This window comes from Polypterus senegalus, chromosome 6 (assembly GCF_016835505.1).
Source record: "Polypterus senegalus isolate Bchr_013 chromosome 6, ASM1683550v1, whole genome shotgun sequence".
Classification (NCBI taxonomy): Eukaryota; Metazoa; Chordata; class Cladistia; order Polypteriformes; family Polypteridae; genus Polypterus; species Polypterus senegalus.
Genome location: NC_053159.1, coordinates 132,348,893 through 132,366,729, shown reverse-complemented (window position 1 = coordinate 132,366,729; position 17,837 = coordinate 132,348,893). Strand labels below are relative to the sequence as shown.

Below are 17,837 nucleotides of genomic sequence, written 5' to 3'. Positions count from 1 at the left end.
CTGGCGTTCCATCTAGAGCTCATCATGTTTCTGCAACTCTAAACGTTATTAGGTAAAATGGACTGGTGTGGTATTTCATGCCAATTCAAAAAGTAGAATATTTTTTCAAATATATCACAAACAAAGCAATTGAAAACAACAGGATAATAAAATACAAGACGATGCAAGATAAATCACAGGAACATTATTGAATACTGTAAAGGCATACAACTGTTGAAAAAGACACAGCTAAGTAAAAGTGTAGAGAAGTGTAGTTCAAAAGTGCTTTACAAATCATAATAGGCAAACCAGTAGAAAGAAATATACACTTGAATAATTCTTTCATAGTAGAAACACACAGTATATAATTTAGCTGTGGGATTGTTGATGGCCATGTACCATTTGTTCGACTAGAGGACAGGACTGGGCACGATGGGTGAAGTCTTTATTAATACCATTTGCACTGTGTTATATATGTCATAAAAAGAATCAGTAAGATATTGTGCCGACTTCACCTCAATATGAAGTGTTCTGTGTTTTTGACCTTTTGTGTCTCAGAATTGAATTTAAAGAGTGCCTAAAATTGGAAACGAATTTAGTGTTAGTGTATTTAATGCAACAACTATAGTACTGTATGAAATCTATAAAGGTGACACCCTACAGTATTTCCCTTCTTGACCATGCTACATACACTTAACAAGATCAATCATCATGCTATGTCTTACATGTACTTTATGCAACCAAAAGTACACAAAAGAAACATTTTTGGTGCTTTTTGGTGAGTGTATTGTACAACAGGCCAAAGAAAGTAATATAAAGACATCGTGTCAAAGTGTAATTAAGAAAAACAATACAAGTTTAATAAAATAAAATTCCATCCATCAATTTTCTGAACCAACTTATACCACTAAAAGTTTGTAGGAAGGCATAGCCTAATCTGTCAGCCTGAGAAGAAAGACAGGAATCAGCAGTAGATGGAACATCAGTGCATCACAGGGCACCCTCCTACATAAATTCACACTTGTTCACACCAGACCAATCAATGAACCAATTCAAAACTGGTAATCACCATAATGTGCATGCCTTTATCACATGGGAGGTAGCCGGAATACTCTGATAAGAGTCATGTGGTCATGGGGAAAGTATACATACACTGAAAAGGTTGGGGTTGAAACCATGTCCATGAAACTGAGAGGCAGCAGTGCTAATTAATAAATGTATTTATTATAAATAGTACCATAGCCATATTTTAAAACCTGTTTAATTAATATCAGGGCCACAAGGGAACAGAAATACAAATGCTGAATATTAGTACAGAAACTGAGTGTTAAAAGTATGCTGATCGATCAGCAGCAGGTTTAATAAGACTAGTATCACACATACAATATCTGCTCAGTTCCTTTCACCTTGTCTGCATTCTGGTATTATTAAATTAGGTGTTTAAAATGACTGCTAGAATGCAGCCATCTTCCTTTTCTACAGCTTTTCCTCTTCATAGAACTTTTTGAAAAGCCTTAAAAATCATATTCAGGTAGCTGTGTGAACAGGCACATCAGTCACTTGCCTGCTAATGCAATAGATACCCAATAGATCTTAGCTTTGAAACCTATGCTTAACATTAATTATTTTAAAACATTATACCCTTTTTAAGAGCTGCTGATTAGGTTATTCATTCTGCAAAAATATCCACTAGTTACTTATCTAAAAAAATTGGGTCAGTCCTCATGACTGAATGTTATTGTCTTGGTATTCTGCTGTGGCTTTTGGTGCTGTTGTTACCTAGACCAAGACAGCAAGATGCATATGAACATTAGGTATCAATTGTGATAGTCAGAGCATCAAATGATTTTGATCACGAGGATATACTTATCATGTTAGTGGAGGCCCAAAAAGACACTATTGACCTCTTTGCCAGATTTGCATTTTTGTTTTCCAATAAAACATTGAACCCTCATGCCAACCATCAAACTTTTAACCTTTTCTCTGTCATCACCATGTGGCCCACCTTATCTGCTGGTCTACTTTATCCTATGTTAAAAGTAGCTGTTTTTATATTTGTAAATCTGTGTAATTCTGTGAAGATGATAGATGAGTAATAAATTATAAATAAAATTAAAATGTATTTCAATTCCATTTCCAAAACACTTTTTCCAAGTGTTTTAAAAAGCTGAGCCCTACGATTAACAGTTTTTTCATTGAACATCTTAAATGTATTAAGTTCTTTATGTCCGGAACAGTAAAAGTAATTTTTCCTAAGAGATCCATACTTGCATGGTTACTTTTTACCAACTTACGTCCTATATGATTACATTTATTTTTCTGCTTATAGCACTATTAATACTTTTTTACATTTTAAGGTTTGCGAAAATATAAATATTATTTAAGTGTCTGTAAATTCTTCTTTAATTCTAATTCTACTTTAATTCTTTTTTAATGTAACTAACATTTCTTCTCGATAGATCGGTGAATACTGTAAAAGCTCGTAGTGATTTATTTTATTTGGTATTGGTTATATTTCCTTTCCTTTCTTTCTCGAAAAAACAATCTTCGTATTGTTACCTTTATCAACCTGGCCACTGACTTCTGCAGAGTAAGAATACAATAGATTGCCTTTTTTTCTGCAAAGTCCTGTGCAAACTAAGGCGGTATTTGGTGACTTGACTTCGGTTGTCACGCCCTATTTCTGGGCGGGTTGTCTACCTCACAACACTTCCGGTAATCTACGTCATTTGAATTATAAACATATTACGCGCGCCTTTCGCTTTAAGGGTACAGTTGGCGCGAGAGGAGTGAAAGACATTTTGAAGTATGGACGTGCGGCTTACTCAAGGGGCTATTGAGGTAAGAATTTCTAGGTTACTGCTCGACCGTATGAGTAGTTCAGTTGTACGTAAGGTAGAGTAATGTAATTCCGATTGGGATGAAGGCCGCGACATTTCTCAGTATTTGGTGTGTTTGTTTTGCCGCGTGCTCCAGAATGTACAGGACTGTAATAGGGCCCATTAAAATAAAATCAGTTGTTTTCGAGTTTTAATATCGTGTATTTGTAAAACAAAGGGACTAACATTGCATTTTTTGGGTACAGAATTACGGAATTTTTCACGTTCAGGGATAGAAGTTTGTTTTCTTCATCTTTTTATTCCACAGGAAGAAGCTGCGGAACGCATAGTTTTTCTCCTAGTATTGTATTGTATTGTATTGGATGACGGGGGTTTTACGCGTGTTATTTATTGAAATAACATGCTTTTTATTCAGAATGCACGATTAGTTCATTCCAGTTCCAGTTAGTTATTTTTTGAAAGTGACATGTACGTATTGTTTTCTTTTGCCATATTTGGCGTTGAGTTTCCCTCCAGTTCAGACGAAATCATGCCTGCAGCCATTTAGTCGTTGGAATCGGTATTTTGTTTTTGTATATTCCTAAAATTTTATCTTCTATTGGCTTTCTGCTGCTAACATGATTGTCTAGGATGTATACCCAAGTTATTCACATGATTTAATTGACTAGGTTGTAAAGTAAGCGTAAGCTGAATAGAAGATTCCACTAATAATGTTAGAGGTACTATATATAACAACGAAGCTTATTTCCTGTAAATGCTCAGATTGTGCACATTATTACTGAATATTGTATAGAGTTGTTGGTATTCGCCTTCATGCCTTGGTCTTTTGCATACTTAAACCCTGTCTGTTCTCATCTTCTCCATACACACTGAATTGAATTCTCTTTTGGAAGCGAACAGACAGCCCATGAAAGGGTAAATGGGAGAAGAGGTTTCCATTGTTTGTTTTCCATAGTATTTTTGTATTCCAGTAGAATATGTTGATTAAAAATGGTACAGTAGGATGACTACCAGTTGCATATTACCTGTTTCTAGATTAGATTAGATATACTTTTATTAATCCCAAAGTGAACTTCACATGCATACAGCTATAGAAACATTAAAAGCCAGGATACAGCCAATCAATCAATTTGTAAATATAAATAAATGTATATTATTCAGATATTTCAAAATACACTTAATGAGTGCCCCTGGAGGAATCATTGAACTGCCTGATAACAGTGGACAGAAAACACCCCAGAGGTGCTTCTTAGCACACCATGGTGGAATGAGCCTGTGGCTGAAAATGCTCCAAGAGAGTGTCTCCTGGAGGGGATGGAAGTATTTTCATGATGGCATCAAGTATTGCCTCCATCCTCTTTTCCTCAACACCTTCTGGTGTGTCCAGTGTTTGCCCCGTGATGGTACAGGCACTGTGCTTCTTTTGAGCTCAAGTTGCTTCCCCAAGACACTGCAGCATAGAACACTACACTGGCTACTATCGACTGATAGAACTGATAGTCTTGCTGATTTTTGAGTTGCAAGTTGTTGTCTCTGTACCACAAGACAAAGTCCTCCAATATAGATGAGAGCGTCTTCCACACCTATTTGTGCCTGGTAGGTAAACTGCAGAAGGTCCATATATTCTAAAATCAGGAACCGTAGCTGTTTTAGGGCCAGCCTCTCGAAGGTCTTCATGATCTATATGAAGTAGGAGCAATTTATATATTTTTTTGCTTATATTCATTTGAATACTGTAAAGTAACATGATAGGAAATCACAGATTATAGTAATCCTTTTTTGTTATGAGTGCTACTGAAACTTTATGAAATGGGTGGATTTATATTGTCTTAACACATATTATGCATTTTTTGTACCTACTATATTTTAACATATATACATTTTGGCTTTACATGATAAGTTTTATAATTTTTTTTTATTTTAGGCCATTGCAAAGGGAAACCAGTTGCAAAACCCCATACTCCAAGTTGTTGTAAGTACTGTTTTTGTTGTGTTTAGTCATATCAATTCTGTTACTGTGACCTTGACGCTAACTAGACTGGAATTTTTTTTTTGTGTGCAAGTAAGGTAATTTCCCTTTTTTATGACTTAGACCAAATTATTTTTATTCTTTCATTCAAAAGTGATCATCTGATCATTGTATTTTTTATTTTAAGAGCACAAGGCGCATTGAGAGTGCAAATGGACCACCTCGGTATCGTCTGCTAATGAGTGATGGTGTTCACTCGTTATCCTGTGAGTAAAGCCTTTCATACTTTATTACTGGCCCTTCTTCAGGCAAGTTGATTACATCTTGCCTGAAGATTGGGTGTATTTGTCTCAATCTTGCATATTGTAATCCTTTTGAAATGTTAGCCAATGACAAAGGTGTCAGCTTTGCGAGGCATCTTTCGGGCCCTTCTTCAGGCAAGTTGATTACATCTTTTTGCTTGGCTTTTCTCTACATTCATAATGGCTAACACGGTACAACAACCTAGTACTTTTGAAATGAGAATGTGAAAGTTTGAACAGCATTTCTGTGAAGTGTTAAGAAGCTCTTTAACCATGACCAAGTTACATCATATGTGTATTAATGTTGATTGCCCAGGGTATTCTTATATTTAAGAGATGAATGTAGATGTTTATAATTGTTTTGTACATTTCATATATATTTATAAATTGTTCAATAACAATTGTAAAAGTATTATTCGTAAACAGAATAATGAAATAATCTTCCATTATATTGGTATATAAAATGAGCATATACTTTTTTTGGTAACCATCACCAGTGGTGTTTTTTTTTCCTTCTCTCTTCTGACTGAAATCTAACCTTTGAGAAATTACAGTCTATTGAAGCGAATTATGATTTACAAAATATATAGTGCTTTTTGATCACTAAAAGCTGAAGTTTCAGGAGTATTCTTATTTGAAAGCATCTTGTGGATTTTCAAGACTTAAGATTTGAATTTTAATATTCACTTACTGTAAGGATGTATTTTTTGAATTAGCTGTCTGAATCAGTGCAACTAACTTGGGTATAATGTAATCATACAAGTACATATGTTGTATTTTGCAGTTAAAGAAAGAGTTCAGTAACTTGTCACAGTATATATTTTCATATTTAAATTTTAATAAAATAAGTTGTACTCCTTCACATTTTGCTTTTTAGCTTTTATGTTGGGAACACAATTAAATAGTTTGCTGGAGGAAGAATTGATTGCTGTGAATTGCATTTGCCTCATCAAAAAACAAGTAATAAACACATTGAAAGATGGAAGGTAAGTAACTGCTTTGATTTTTAATTTTAGCAGTTATAGCCTCTTACTATTTTTTGTTGTTTTTATGCTTTATAGCTGTATGTACATTTATTTGGGTGTGTTGTAAAATAATTTGGTGTGTGTGTGGTTGTGCATGAGAGAATGGCTGAGACTTTTAGATATAACCCCCTTTAGGTTTTATTTATGACAGTATCACACTGAATGGGATGCTACTTGGAACATTCTCAGCTCACAGTGGTTCTTTTGTTAAAACACATACAGTACTGACTTAATGGGTTGACTGAAAATGAAGGTTTTAATCAAGCTGAAGTCCAACACACAATTTAAAGTACTTTGTCATCAATGATGTAGTTGATCAGATTTGACTCTTCGTACCAGCAGTATTTCCTCTGAATTGTCTTTTTTTTTTTTCTTTCCTTTTTTTTTCTCCAAATAAAATTCCTTGCCACAAAGATGGTGGGAGAAACTTAATGATTCCTTTTACCATTGAAGCTTCATATGTCACAATCTCTCTCTCTCTCTCTCTCTCCTAACAAAATAAGAAGGAAAATAAATGGAGGGTTGGACGGATGGATGTAACCTTGTACATAAAGATTGGAAGAATAATGGGACACCTTTTGTTTCCTGATTGGGATTACATGGGTTGCTTTATCAAATAACTTGCTTAAATACGTCCCAATATAAGTTAAAACACTTTCAACTGACATTTATTTGATAGCGTTATCATGCTATTAATGCATGCACAAATTGTAATTTTTTATTTCTGAATTAATTCCATAAAGGGGTAAATGTAGCAATAGTAAAAGGCTCTTTTTACCTTGATAGCAAAGTTTTTTTTCTCATATTAAGTTAAACCACATGAGACAATTAAGTAATAGGTATGATAACTGTGATCCATCACTGACATTCAAGCTCTGTAAACCCAATTCACAAACTTTATTTAAGATGACCATAGTCCAAGTCTGAGTGGACCAGCAACCTGTGGTGCTTTTCTGAATTTTATTGAGTTTGTGCCACAACAAAGGTATTTTTTTTCCTAAGGGTAAATGGGGTATCTACTAACTGCTGTACTGAACAGATGTATGTATTAAAATGGCCTCATTATAATGTTTTTCTGTTGATGTTTGATGAATCGGTCACCATGTGTTGTGGTGGCATCCTACCTATATACTTTCACTTGCGTAGTTTCATTATATTCATCAAGTCTCATGAATAATGCTCATTATTCTGCTGATTTGTATCCAGTTTCCAACTGTTTTTAATGATGTTTTGTGCAAAGCACATTGATACTACTGACTGATTTGGATTCTCTATGTCCAGTTTAGAACAGTTTTGATCACTTTTTTTTATGTGTAATTTTAATACGATATTTAAGTGTATCCTGTATATTTTTTCTTTTTTCTAAACAACATTTTTCAGACGGGTTGTGATAATTTTAGATTTGGATGTCGTGAAAACCGGAGATGTGACTGGCAGGATTGGAGATCCTGTGCCTTATACTGAAGGTACTGACTTTGAGATTATTTTGTGTGAATTACAAGTTTGCCTTTAATGTAATCTTCTTTACACTTACTTTCAGGATTTTTTTTTTGTACTGAATAAAATTAAATTTTTTTTACCCTTCAAATTTTGAATTTTTAGATTGTATAGATTAGGTAGTAGAACACAAAGCTTTTACAATAGTTTTCTGTTTAATTTGTTTCACATGGGCAATGTTTGATAAAGGACTACGTGGTAGCACAGTCAGTAATTTTTTTGTCTACTTTTCTGCTGCTTGAATGGAATTGCTTGTAATACTGCCATTTGTAGTGTTTTATTACTGCAGCTTCCTTTAGGATTGAAGAATTTAAGCTACTCTTACTTTCCATGCTTGGCCAATAAATGCAACAGGTTGTAATCTTGGTTTAGCAAAATTTGAGTTTTCATTTATTAATAAAGTTGAAAATGACGGCTACCATAACTTTTGTTAGGTGACCAGTCATCTTTTATCCTCCCTCTTCTTTCTCCAGCAGTATTGGGTTAGTTGAGATAGGCCCCTTGTTTTGGAGTCTTTGACATTTGACCATATAAATTAATAAAAAAAAAAAAGAGCTCTCTTATTCTGTCATCTGGCTGCTGTTTTGGTGATCATTTTTAGTCATAAAGTCATTATTTGGGTATAATTTGAAATAAGTGTATTATTATGGTAGTTTTTATATCTATTTATTTTCGATTGAGTAGTACAAGTTCTTTCTCAACCTGTTCATTTTCAGCAGTCACTTTCTGTATAGTGGTTCGATTTGACTAGAGATGAATTCTACTCTTGTTCTTTTTGTTTATGCCACATTTTTCTTCTTAGATATGAATTTGAGAACCTGCTTGTGTTTCAACATGTTATCAAATCATAACACCAGTACTGCGATGCACTGCTCCAGAAGCGAAGTTGGCCTTGCAAACTACCAGGTTTCAACAGCATCAACAGTAGATGTTACACAGGTCAATAAGGAGTTGCATGAGTGGCAAATCTGTTCAGTGAGGAAGAAGTCATGCAGTCAGCTACGACAGCAGCATAATCTCTATATGATGGAGATTCGGAGCCTACAGGAGGCCCAGAGCTCTATATTGAGCTATTGCAGAGATCTTGCTCGTTGTCTTCAGTTAGGCGAGAAAATATTACCCACAAAATAAATCCAATCACATAAGTTGATCAGTGAAAGATGCAATTTTTGAATTGTAAGGTGTTGTGTTAATACATTTTAAATACACAACACGCTTGGATGTACAGAATACAAGAGAAGGCCAAACACACAAACTTTTTAGTTTTGGGCAGATTTTTCAAAAGCAAATGGGCAGATGCCGTTAGTAGCATTGAATTGAAGCACATTTACAGGTGTTGCTTTAACTCTGTGTATTGTATAGTACTATATACTATAGCATTTGTATGTACAGTCTGCAGTTGCGTTGTGGACAGCTGTATGATATGTCATAACTTTCAGGCATGACTGTTTGACTACACAATAAACTGAAGTGCAGAAAAGGGTGCTTTTTTTTTTTTTTTTTTTTCTCTTCTTTCATTAAACTTATTTCTTTTGTCTTTTGTTAATTCTTACCTAAACCATTTTTTTTCTATTGTGATGCCTTTGTGACAGAAATTTTTAAGCAGGAATATTACTAGAAGGTTTGAGCAGGCCAAAGTTTTGGTGCAAAGAATGTTGATTTACATTATATAATTTGCAATGTAAAACAGCCAATGAATGGTTTTACAAAGGAAAACAGAAAAAAACATTTGTGTCTGAAATGGTTAGGTTTCATCTTCCATAACTAGGAAGTAAATATCACACAAGCATTTGCTAGAAAACCTTCTGGCTCCACAATGTTATTGGAGGTAAGGGGAGTACATCAATGAAATTAATACAGGTAGTCCCCAGGTTACAGACATCTGACCTACGACATACGAACGAAGCCGCTGCTGTGATGCATGCACCTTAGTAACTGTTGCTCCGTCATGTTCGGCCTAGGGATTCTGCAAGCAGTGGCCGGAGGGGGGTGATTTCGCTGCTCGTCCATTGTAGTGTCTCTCGAGCGGCAAGTGGTGACCCGTGGTCCATAATCATCGGGGCCACAGCTATCGCTCGTGTGCAAGACGATGGTTCACTGCCCTCCCAATACGCCGCCGCAGCTACTGTTCCTGACTAGACGCAGGATGGATGGAGAGGAGTTGGGGACGTTTCCCTGCCTGCCCAGCACACAACTGCTGGTAATGCTGCAAACGGTGACCCGGTTGTGGCTGAACGGAGGCCATCAAGGGTGAATGGGGTGGCGGGGGTAGCATTGTAGTGTGCCTTGGATGGCTTCCTGTTGAATTGGAGTTGGGCGATTCACTACCCGCCTTTGGCCACATTATGTTCGTTCTCGGTGGGCATACGCTGCAGGCAGCTTACTGTAGTGGAGGTGACTGTGGTGGGCGAGTGATGAACCCTGACCCAACCAGCACCCCCGCCGCTTCCAGTCATTCTCCATAGTAAGCCTGCTTGTACTGTTATGCACACAGTAGGAAGTTCTCTTGTCCGTATATAAGACGTGTTGACGGGTGCCTTCCTGCTGTGATAGTGTGTACAGTGCTGTGCAGAAGAGTTCATTTTAACCTTTTGTCTTCACCCTTCAACAATGTCTCTGAAGCACAAACCTGATGCAAGTGCTGGTGATACAGTAAAGAAGAGAAAAACCATCACCATTGAAAATAAAGTAGAAATAATAAAAAGGTCAGAAAGGGGTAAAACTCTCATCATTCATTGGCATTGGAGTCCTTGGTTACAGTCGGTCAACAATAGCATTTATTAAAATAATGTACCTGTTCCGACTTACATACAAATTCAACTTAAGTACAAACCTACAGTCCCTATCTCGTACGTAACTTGGGGACTGCCTTTCTTTATCCGATATAGGAGTACGAATTTCACCATACGTTGAACATATGACATTACCACTTTGCACAGTGGAGACTAAAAGTTCTAATTTGGTATGCAGAACCAGGCAAATACAACACACCACGGTGAAACATAATGCCAATAACATAAAACAATCCTTTTTTCTGACAAATCTGTAACCTAGAATAAATGACAAGTTGTGAGGTTTTTCTTTACACTTCTGGATATTTGTTTTTTACTTTGAAAATTGTCTGATTCACATCTACCATGTCCGTTTCCTCACAGAATTTGTGCAAACTAAAAACGTACACCAGAAGTGTGCAGGCTAACAGGTTTTTTTTTTTTAATAATGCTATTGCAGCAAATTTGTCATCGTTTCATGTTCTGGACCCTTGTGAGTTATGACCAGGATTATAGAAAGGGAGTGTGTCATTGGCAATGTGAGCCATAGTGGACTGGTTGGTGTTAGCCGGGTGGAAATTCTGAATAGCTTTTTTTAACAATTCCTCATATTGTTTGAGCAGTGATTGACCGGTTGTGTCTGCTGTATAATGATGTTATTGAATCGATATTGGTAGAATATGTCATTTTTTGCTTTTTTTGAGGTAATAAAAAGAAAATTTAAGCACAATTTTACAAAAGGGGGAAAAACCATTTAGATTTCCAATGTAAATATATTTTTCTAAAAGTGGAAAAAAACTAAATTATTCTGTTCTATGACCAATATAGCTAAATCTACTTTAGTCCTAGGATTGTTTTAATATTTCGCTGGCAACAATATTTGAGGGCAAAACTGGTCAGGATTACCAGTAAGTGGAATTTATAATTATATTATTCATTATAATGAATCAAAGATCGGGAGTCCTCTGTCATAATCCAGCCTGTTCAGTATTACCCTCGAGCCGGAATACTGTATTCCAAGATTATGGAACAGTCTTCCTCTGATTTTTGAGGTCAGCAAAATCTGTTTTGGTGTCAACTTGAGTCTTATTTGTTTGGACTGGTATTTTATCCTATGTTCTGTTGTTCAGTGCTTTGTGAATTTTCTCTGTAATAGGTGCTTTACAAATTTTTACCTACTTACACATTTCTGAGCATGCTTTGCCGGGCTCAGTGTGCTTTTGATGTGATGTTAGATATAATCTGTCCTTTGAATATGGGCTCAAAGAAAATGATGTGCTATTCAGGGTATTCTTATTGTTTGGAATTTTGTTGGCTTCGGCTGAGTTTTTGCTGGTCCACACGACAAATTCATTTTTGCCTGTGTGGCGGTGCGTGTCGGTTCCATGTTCCCACTTCTGTCTTGGGAGCCTCTTGAACCCGACACCATCGATTAGTCAGGAACGGATGAGCCAGGCAAATGAGGGCACTCTCACAGGGCCAGGGGAAGGAGCAAAAGTGCTCTAGCCCTTTTATTAAAAACCATCAAAACCAAATCAACAGTATTCAAAATAGTGCATTGTATCAAAAGAAGTTCAAGAAGTAAAAAATCCAATAAATGAAGTGAAGGTTAAAATTCATTAAAAGCAAGATTAAAAATCCCAAGCAGAAATCCATTCTTTAAATTTCTAGAGCTTCCCTTTATCCTAGCATCTCCTCCCCTTATCCTGAACAGACCTTGCAGGAGGAGAAGATGCCAAACCTAGAGGCATAGTTCTTCCATGGGTCTGGGTCTCTGCCACTCCATGTCTGCAGCAAGGCTCCCACTCCACACCTAAACTAAGGTCTCCAAAGTCCATGGTGTTCACTCTTGGGGCTCCCAGTCCGAGTCTCGCCGACTCCCACTGCCTTCCCAGACTTATGCGGAAAGTTGCCCATACCACCTGGTCACTCCAATTTCCTAACTTGCTCAGCTGGAGCGATCCTTTACAACAGCCCTCGGGTGTTGGTCATTCACTCTCTTGAGGGGCACTCATCGCAGCTGCCTGCCTTCACTCGTGCTTGTTTGTTCACTCATTCCTGTCCCAGTGCTTTCCACCTCCCTGCCTGCTTTTCTCCCTTCCTTTTAACCTCCATTTATTTCCTTTTTATATATTTTTTTTTTATCTTCTCTGATCCTGTGCTTCCCTTTTTATATTCTGGGGAGTGGTTGCAGGTGTGATAGCTTGACTGCCACCCAGAGCTAATAAATGAGACAATCGGACCACCTGCATGTGCCAGCAAGGCAACACATGGATAGCTGACTGCTTAGCACCAACCTGGAGGCGAGTTGTCTTCGTAGCAGATTGCTCACACCTACTCCCTCCCCAGCTTGAGTGCATCCATGATTTATTCAGAAACGGGCCCCTGCTTCTTAAGCCATGGATCTTCCCTTCCGTCAATTTGTACAAACCTGCAATAAATCCTCACCACTTGGTAAAAACATTTTTGTTCACAGCCTTATTTTTGGTTGAATACGTTTGTTGAAATTTGTGGCATGTATGTTGTAATACTGTGGTACATAAACTGGCTCTCTCCATACCTTCACAAATTGTTATGCAAGCATCTGTAGTTCTGAAACTCATGTGGCTGCAGATTTTTGTTCCATTCAATTTCACAGTCCATGAGTCATTTTTCCTGTAATTGAACTCATTTAATTAGATTTTTTTCTTTTTGCTGAAGGCCTGTTAATTTTATTTAGTATCCCTGTAGCCATGAGGGTCCATGACATTAATTTCTTCAGTAGTCCTTTATGGACATGGTTCTTTTGTCCCCACGGTCCTACACATATGCTAATCAACAAGCATGGATGCATTTCAAGAGAAGCTGCACACAGTGCCATTTATACCTGATTGAAGTATGAACAGAACAGGGTGTCCAACCTTTGTCCGGGACCATGTTCACAGTTTAATGTGTATATTTTGCTTTGGAGCGTAAATGTTTGTTTATTCTACATTTAGAAAAACACACTAGTATAATATCTAATTTTTGGCAGAATGATGCTAAAGGATAATAATGAACACTATTTAAATGAACCATTGCCTCTGCACCAAATTTATCAACCTAAAATGCATTCATATCCTCTGACTGTTTATGTGACACTGCAGTTTTGTAAAGCAATCTGGTATAAACATCCTATTCTGGGGAACATGTCATTAATGCTTTGTCTGACAACTTATCAAAAGTAACCACTTAGTTTATGTTACTGTGTTTACATTTATGCTGTTGGATTCCTGCTAAATTTTTAACATTTTAGTGGCACTGATGTGTTTGAGTTATTTGTATTTCTACTAATCTTCTGACCAATATTTTATCTTAGAAATGACCAGTTAGTTGCTATAGATTCACACATCTTGTTAAGTCTCTGGTAAATATGGTTTTGGTTTTGGGGTAAATATGGTTTATGGTTTTTTGCCATAAAAAAGCAATTTGACACTTTCATGACAAGGTTTTTTTTTTTAAATGAAGAGTGAGCATTTAACTAGAGCTAATCTTTGGGAAGTGTGAAATCTGTTTCCATTTCTCTGGATAATGGCTGAATTCCTCACTCTCAACTGTCTTGCTAACATGGTATCAATAGCTTTCATTGTTCTTAGTAAAATTTACTTATGCAGATCAACGAGCATTCACTTATGCAATGACTGATTCTTCTGTTCGTCATTTGTAGAACTCTGTGGTTTTTACATTTGTTAAATATTTATATTTGCTACTTGATTATTATTGCCAGTGGCTGATAATGCATTTGTACTTTCAATTATTTAGTGATAGCCACGTAAAGATTGTATTAATTTAAAACTAGTGCAGGTGCTTAGTGATTACTTTAGAAGATGAGAGGTGCTTTTTGAAAAGGACATGTGCACACAACTTTTCATGTCAATTTGTATATTTTAAAAGCCTTTTTCTGTTTATGTTTATGAATGTGTCTCCAGATAAAGCATGAACTATCTAGCAAAAAACCTTATTTACCACATTGTCAGGCTTATAAACTACCTGCCTTCAATTTGTTAGGTCAATCACAGATGTCCTCTACAAATGTGAATAATCCAACGTCAAAACCTCTTCAACAGCGTAATTCATATGCTTCTGAGGGTAAGAAACAATTCCTTCTTGAAAGAATGCCTTTGTACTTGTATTGGGGCAGGAATAATAAAATAACAAAAGGAGTATGAAATGTAAAATATATATATAAAATTGTAGTTTTCATACAGTACACGATTTCCTGTCTTAGACTAGTAGACATGAAATGTGGGCAGTACTAATATTGATAAACGTTACGCCCCGTACTTAATTTCCAAAAATGTATGCAACCAATGTAGATATGAGTTATTCTTTTATATGTTTAATTAAAGGAATAATAATCATGTTTGGACAATACAGTCTGTTTTAAAAAGTGTAGCGAGTGGTGCTACTGTATCCAAGTAATTTGAGCATGGGCATATTATTACCATGTGGCCAAGCTATATTTACAATGTAATATCTATATTATGAAGACAAACCACCGCTTGTATTATCAAAGGTTATGCCGTTTTTAAAGAGCACACATAATATTGTGTTTTTTCTTACACTGAAAAAAGAATGTATATAATATCTTAATGACTATTCTTCAAATAAGTTTGGATACAGTAGTATGTGTCCACTATTTTGTTCTCCTTCCAATATTTTAGAACACACTTTGCAGCTTTTCCAAACACTTTTTGTGTAGACCTTGTCTTTAAAAGTTATTGGTCAGTAATTCTGGTCTGTGTTTCATTATGTGAACTATAAAATTATTACATTTTTGAAAAGGTAGCCTTTAGGGAAGTTCTTGTCAGTTTCTCTCGGACCTTAACAGATTATTAATCATGGGCTGATTTCATGTGTTAATTCCTATTTTTCTCTCGCTCCTTCCCTCGTTACCCAAGCATCTACGAATAGGGTTCCAGCCAAAGAGGTTGCAAAGCCGAAAGCAATTGGGGCCCCACCCAATACTCCTGGTGGCTCACAGTCTAAAGTTGTGCCAATTGCTGGCCTCAACCCATATCAGTCCAAGTAAGTGACATTTCTTTGACCAAGATACAAGTTTCCTTGATTATTTCAATAAACACTACTCTTCCAGTCTTTCTATCTCACTTCTGAGTCTTATCCCTCTTTTATAAAAATGAGAGCAGTTGGATAATGGCATCTGATCTTTAGGGCTAAACATTTTATTTGATATTTTGCACAATACAGATACAGTATAGCATGGTTCATGTGATGGAAAATTATTGACAGGGTCAAAGTTACTTAGAAGAGGATCGATAGAGAAAATTTTAGATGTTTTAAATAAACAATGCTTTGAAACTTTCCCTTGAACAAAAATGTTGCATAGTCCTGAAACTGGGTATAGTAATCTCAGTGAGAAAAAAGTTCCTAAATTTTTAACTTCAGACCAATTGCATGAGTATCACTAAATATGAAGTCCTGTTGGAGTTATGAAGTTGAATGCGACATGCAGATTTTCTAAATGTCTGACAGTTTGCTTTCAATTGAAATATTGGCAAACCACTCATACGTACGAAGGGCAGTCAAAAAGTTCCCATAATTGAGATATTGTCAAATGAATATAACAAGTATAAAATGAAAAGCTCTGATACGTTGTTGGGAGTGCATACAGGCATGTGGGGGCCATACACATTACTGAGTCACAAGTCACATTGAGTTGCTGTCATGAAATTCACAGGCAAGTTGAATCAGCCTGTGATTTTTATTTTTTGATTTTGAATGTGATGTTGAATCCCATATCCCTTTTTGTAATTGAATGTTTTTGATTTTGAATGAAAGTACCCTGACTACAAAAAGTTATTTATTCATATCAAATGCAGTCTAAAAAACGGCTAAAAAACACATTCTACATACCTGGGTCTAAGTAAAAGCTGTAAATAGTAAGGATTATCTTTCTCTTTTCGTCTCCCTCCACCCTACTCTGGCTCACCGAATAGTGTCATCTGGCCCTTTTTATAAGGCACCCGGGTGTAGTGGAAGAACTGGCCATAAGGGCTCAGCAGCTACTGCTGCACCCCCTGGTGGCACCCATGGATTCCAACAGGGCTGTATCCAACTTCCCATGGTGCCCTGCGGGAGTCCGAGGCACCACTGAAACCCAGAGGGGCTGCCATCTAGCGTGGAGGTGTCTCAGCCATAGGCCACAATCGATAGATATTGATATAAATTAATATCTGTGCAACCCATAGCTTTGAATAAACGTGTTCTGCTATGAACTTCCCAGAGTCCATCACAATCAGTTGCATCATATCCCATGCAAGTGCGGATCTCTTAATTTGAAATCTGGGTCTTGGAGCTTTGGTGCAGCAAGGAGAGACTGAAATTTGCAAACTAAGTGGTGGTGTTGAAAATTTAACTTTAGTGTAACAGTATGTAGTCTCTTAACACAGGATTTTTTTTATTAAGAAATAAATGTTGCTTGACACATTGTTTTTGCTCAGGGCTTTTATTTTTATGTTCATTAGCCATATGTATTAACAGTTAGCTCCTATTTCTTTTGAGGGCACTCCTAGGTTGTTGTTCATTAGAGGTGACCTTTTTAGCCTTTCTGGTTGTGCTTATAGGCATACTGTAGGTTAGCCTTTCCATTCTAGGATGGAAAGTCATATTTATTTTTATGTTTTGAATACATAAAATGAATGATCAGCTTCAGTGCTAATTAAGCTTGATGCAAAATGCCACATGCATATTTAATCAGTAAATTTTGAGAATGCACAAAAGTATATTAGAGTTTGAAATGATAAATTGGTTCAGAGGAAACAATGCAAACCGAAAAAAAACTTGACTAACAACAAACTAGTGAAAACTAAACCTTTTATTAATAAAATTTTTTTAAAGAGGACAGTTTCTTCACAAATAAACCTAAAATTGGATAATTACTAAACACATGTAATTAACAGGTGGATTTTTACATATACTATGACATTTTACTGTTTACGTTAATTGCTTGCACTTAATAGTTTAACTTCTGTAGTTTGCGATATTCAGAATACATATTAGTGGGTGGACATTTACAGAAGATGGACTTATGATTAATATGTTTATTATTGGTTCCAGTTTACTACAACCTCTCCTCATGTAAATATATATATATTTTTTTTGTCATAAGGTTATGTGGTCTGAATTACCCTTTCAAAGTTGTGCCTTTATCTTTGCAGCTTTCTTTTTTGAACGAACCTACCTTCACTCTTCCCATTAATGTCTATTAAAATTAATGTGCTGTTTGTTTTTAAGACTGTCTCTTCCTCTTTTAGTTTTTCTTGTTTGTTTTTACTTGGCCTTTTCCATTTGGCCCTCCCTGTAACAATCCCCAGTTTAATGAGCGTTTTGCTGAGCTATCCATATGTCTTTTCACTAAATCAATGTCCTTTCAGTTCAAATGTGAAAGCACTGGTTCTATCTATACCAAAAAATCA

The 17,837-nt window shown here is 36.2% G+C and overlaps 1 protein-coding gene across 1 annotated transcript in view; it reads left to right on the top strand.

Annotated features, from left to right (window-relative positions):
- The first annotated feature begins 2,702 nt into the window (after positions 1-2,702).
- Positions 2,703-17,837, top strand: part of rpa1 (replication protein A1) — an 82,759-nt gene continuing 67,624 nt past the window's right edge. The window contains exons 1-7 of the mRNA XM_039757215.1: positions 2,703-2,820; positions 4,744-4,791; positions 4,976-5,054; positions 5,968-6,076; positions 7,496-7,581; positions 14,410-14,490; positions 15,303-15,429. Of these exons, the coding sequence (XP_039613149.1) occupies positions 2,788-2,820; positions 4,744-4,791; positions 4,976-5,054; positions 5,968-6,076; positions 7,496-7,581; positions 14,410-14,490; positions 15,303-15,429 (563 nt within the window). The 5' untranslated portion in view covers positions 2,703-2,787. The remainder of the gene's footprint in view (positions 2,821-4,743; positions 4,792-4,975; positions 5,055-5,967; positions 6,077-7,495; positions 7,582-14,409; positions 14,491-15,302; positions 15,430-17,837) is intronic.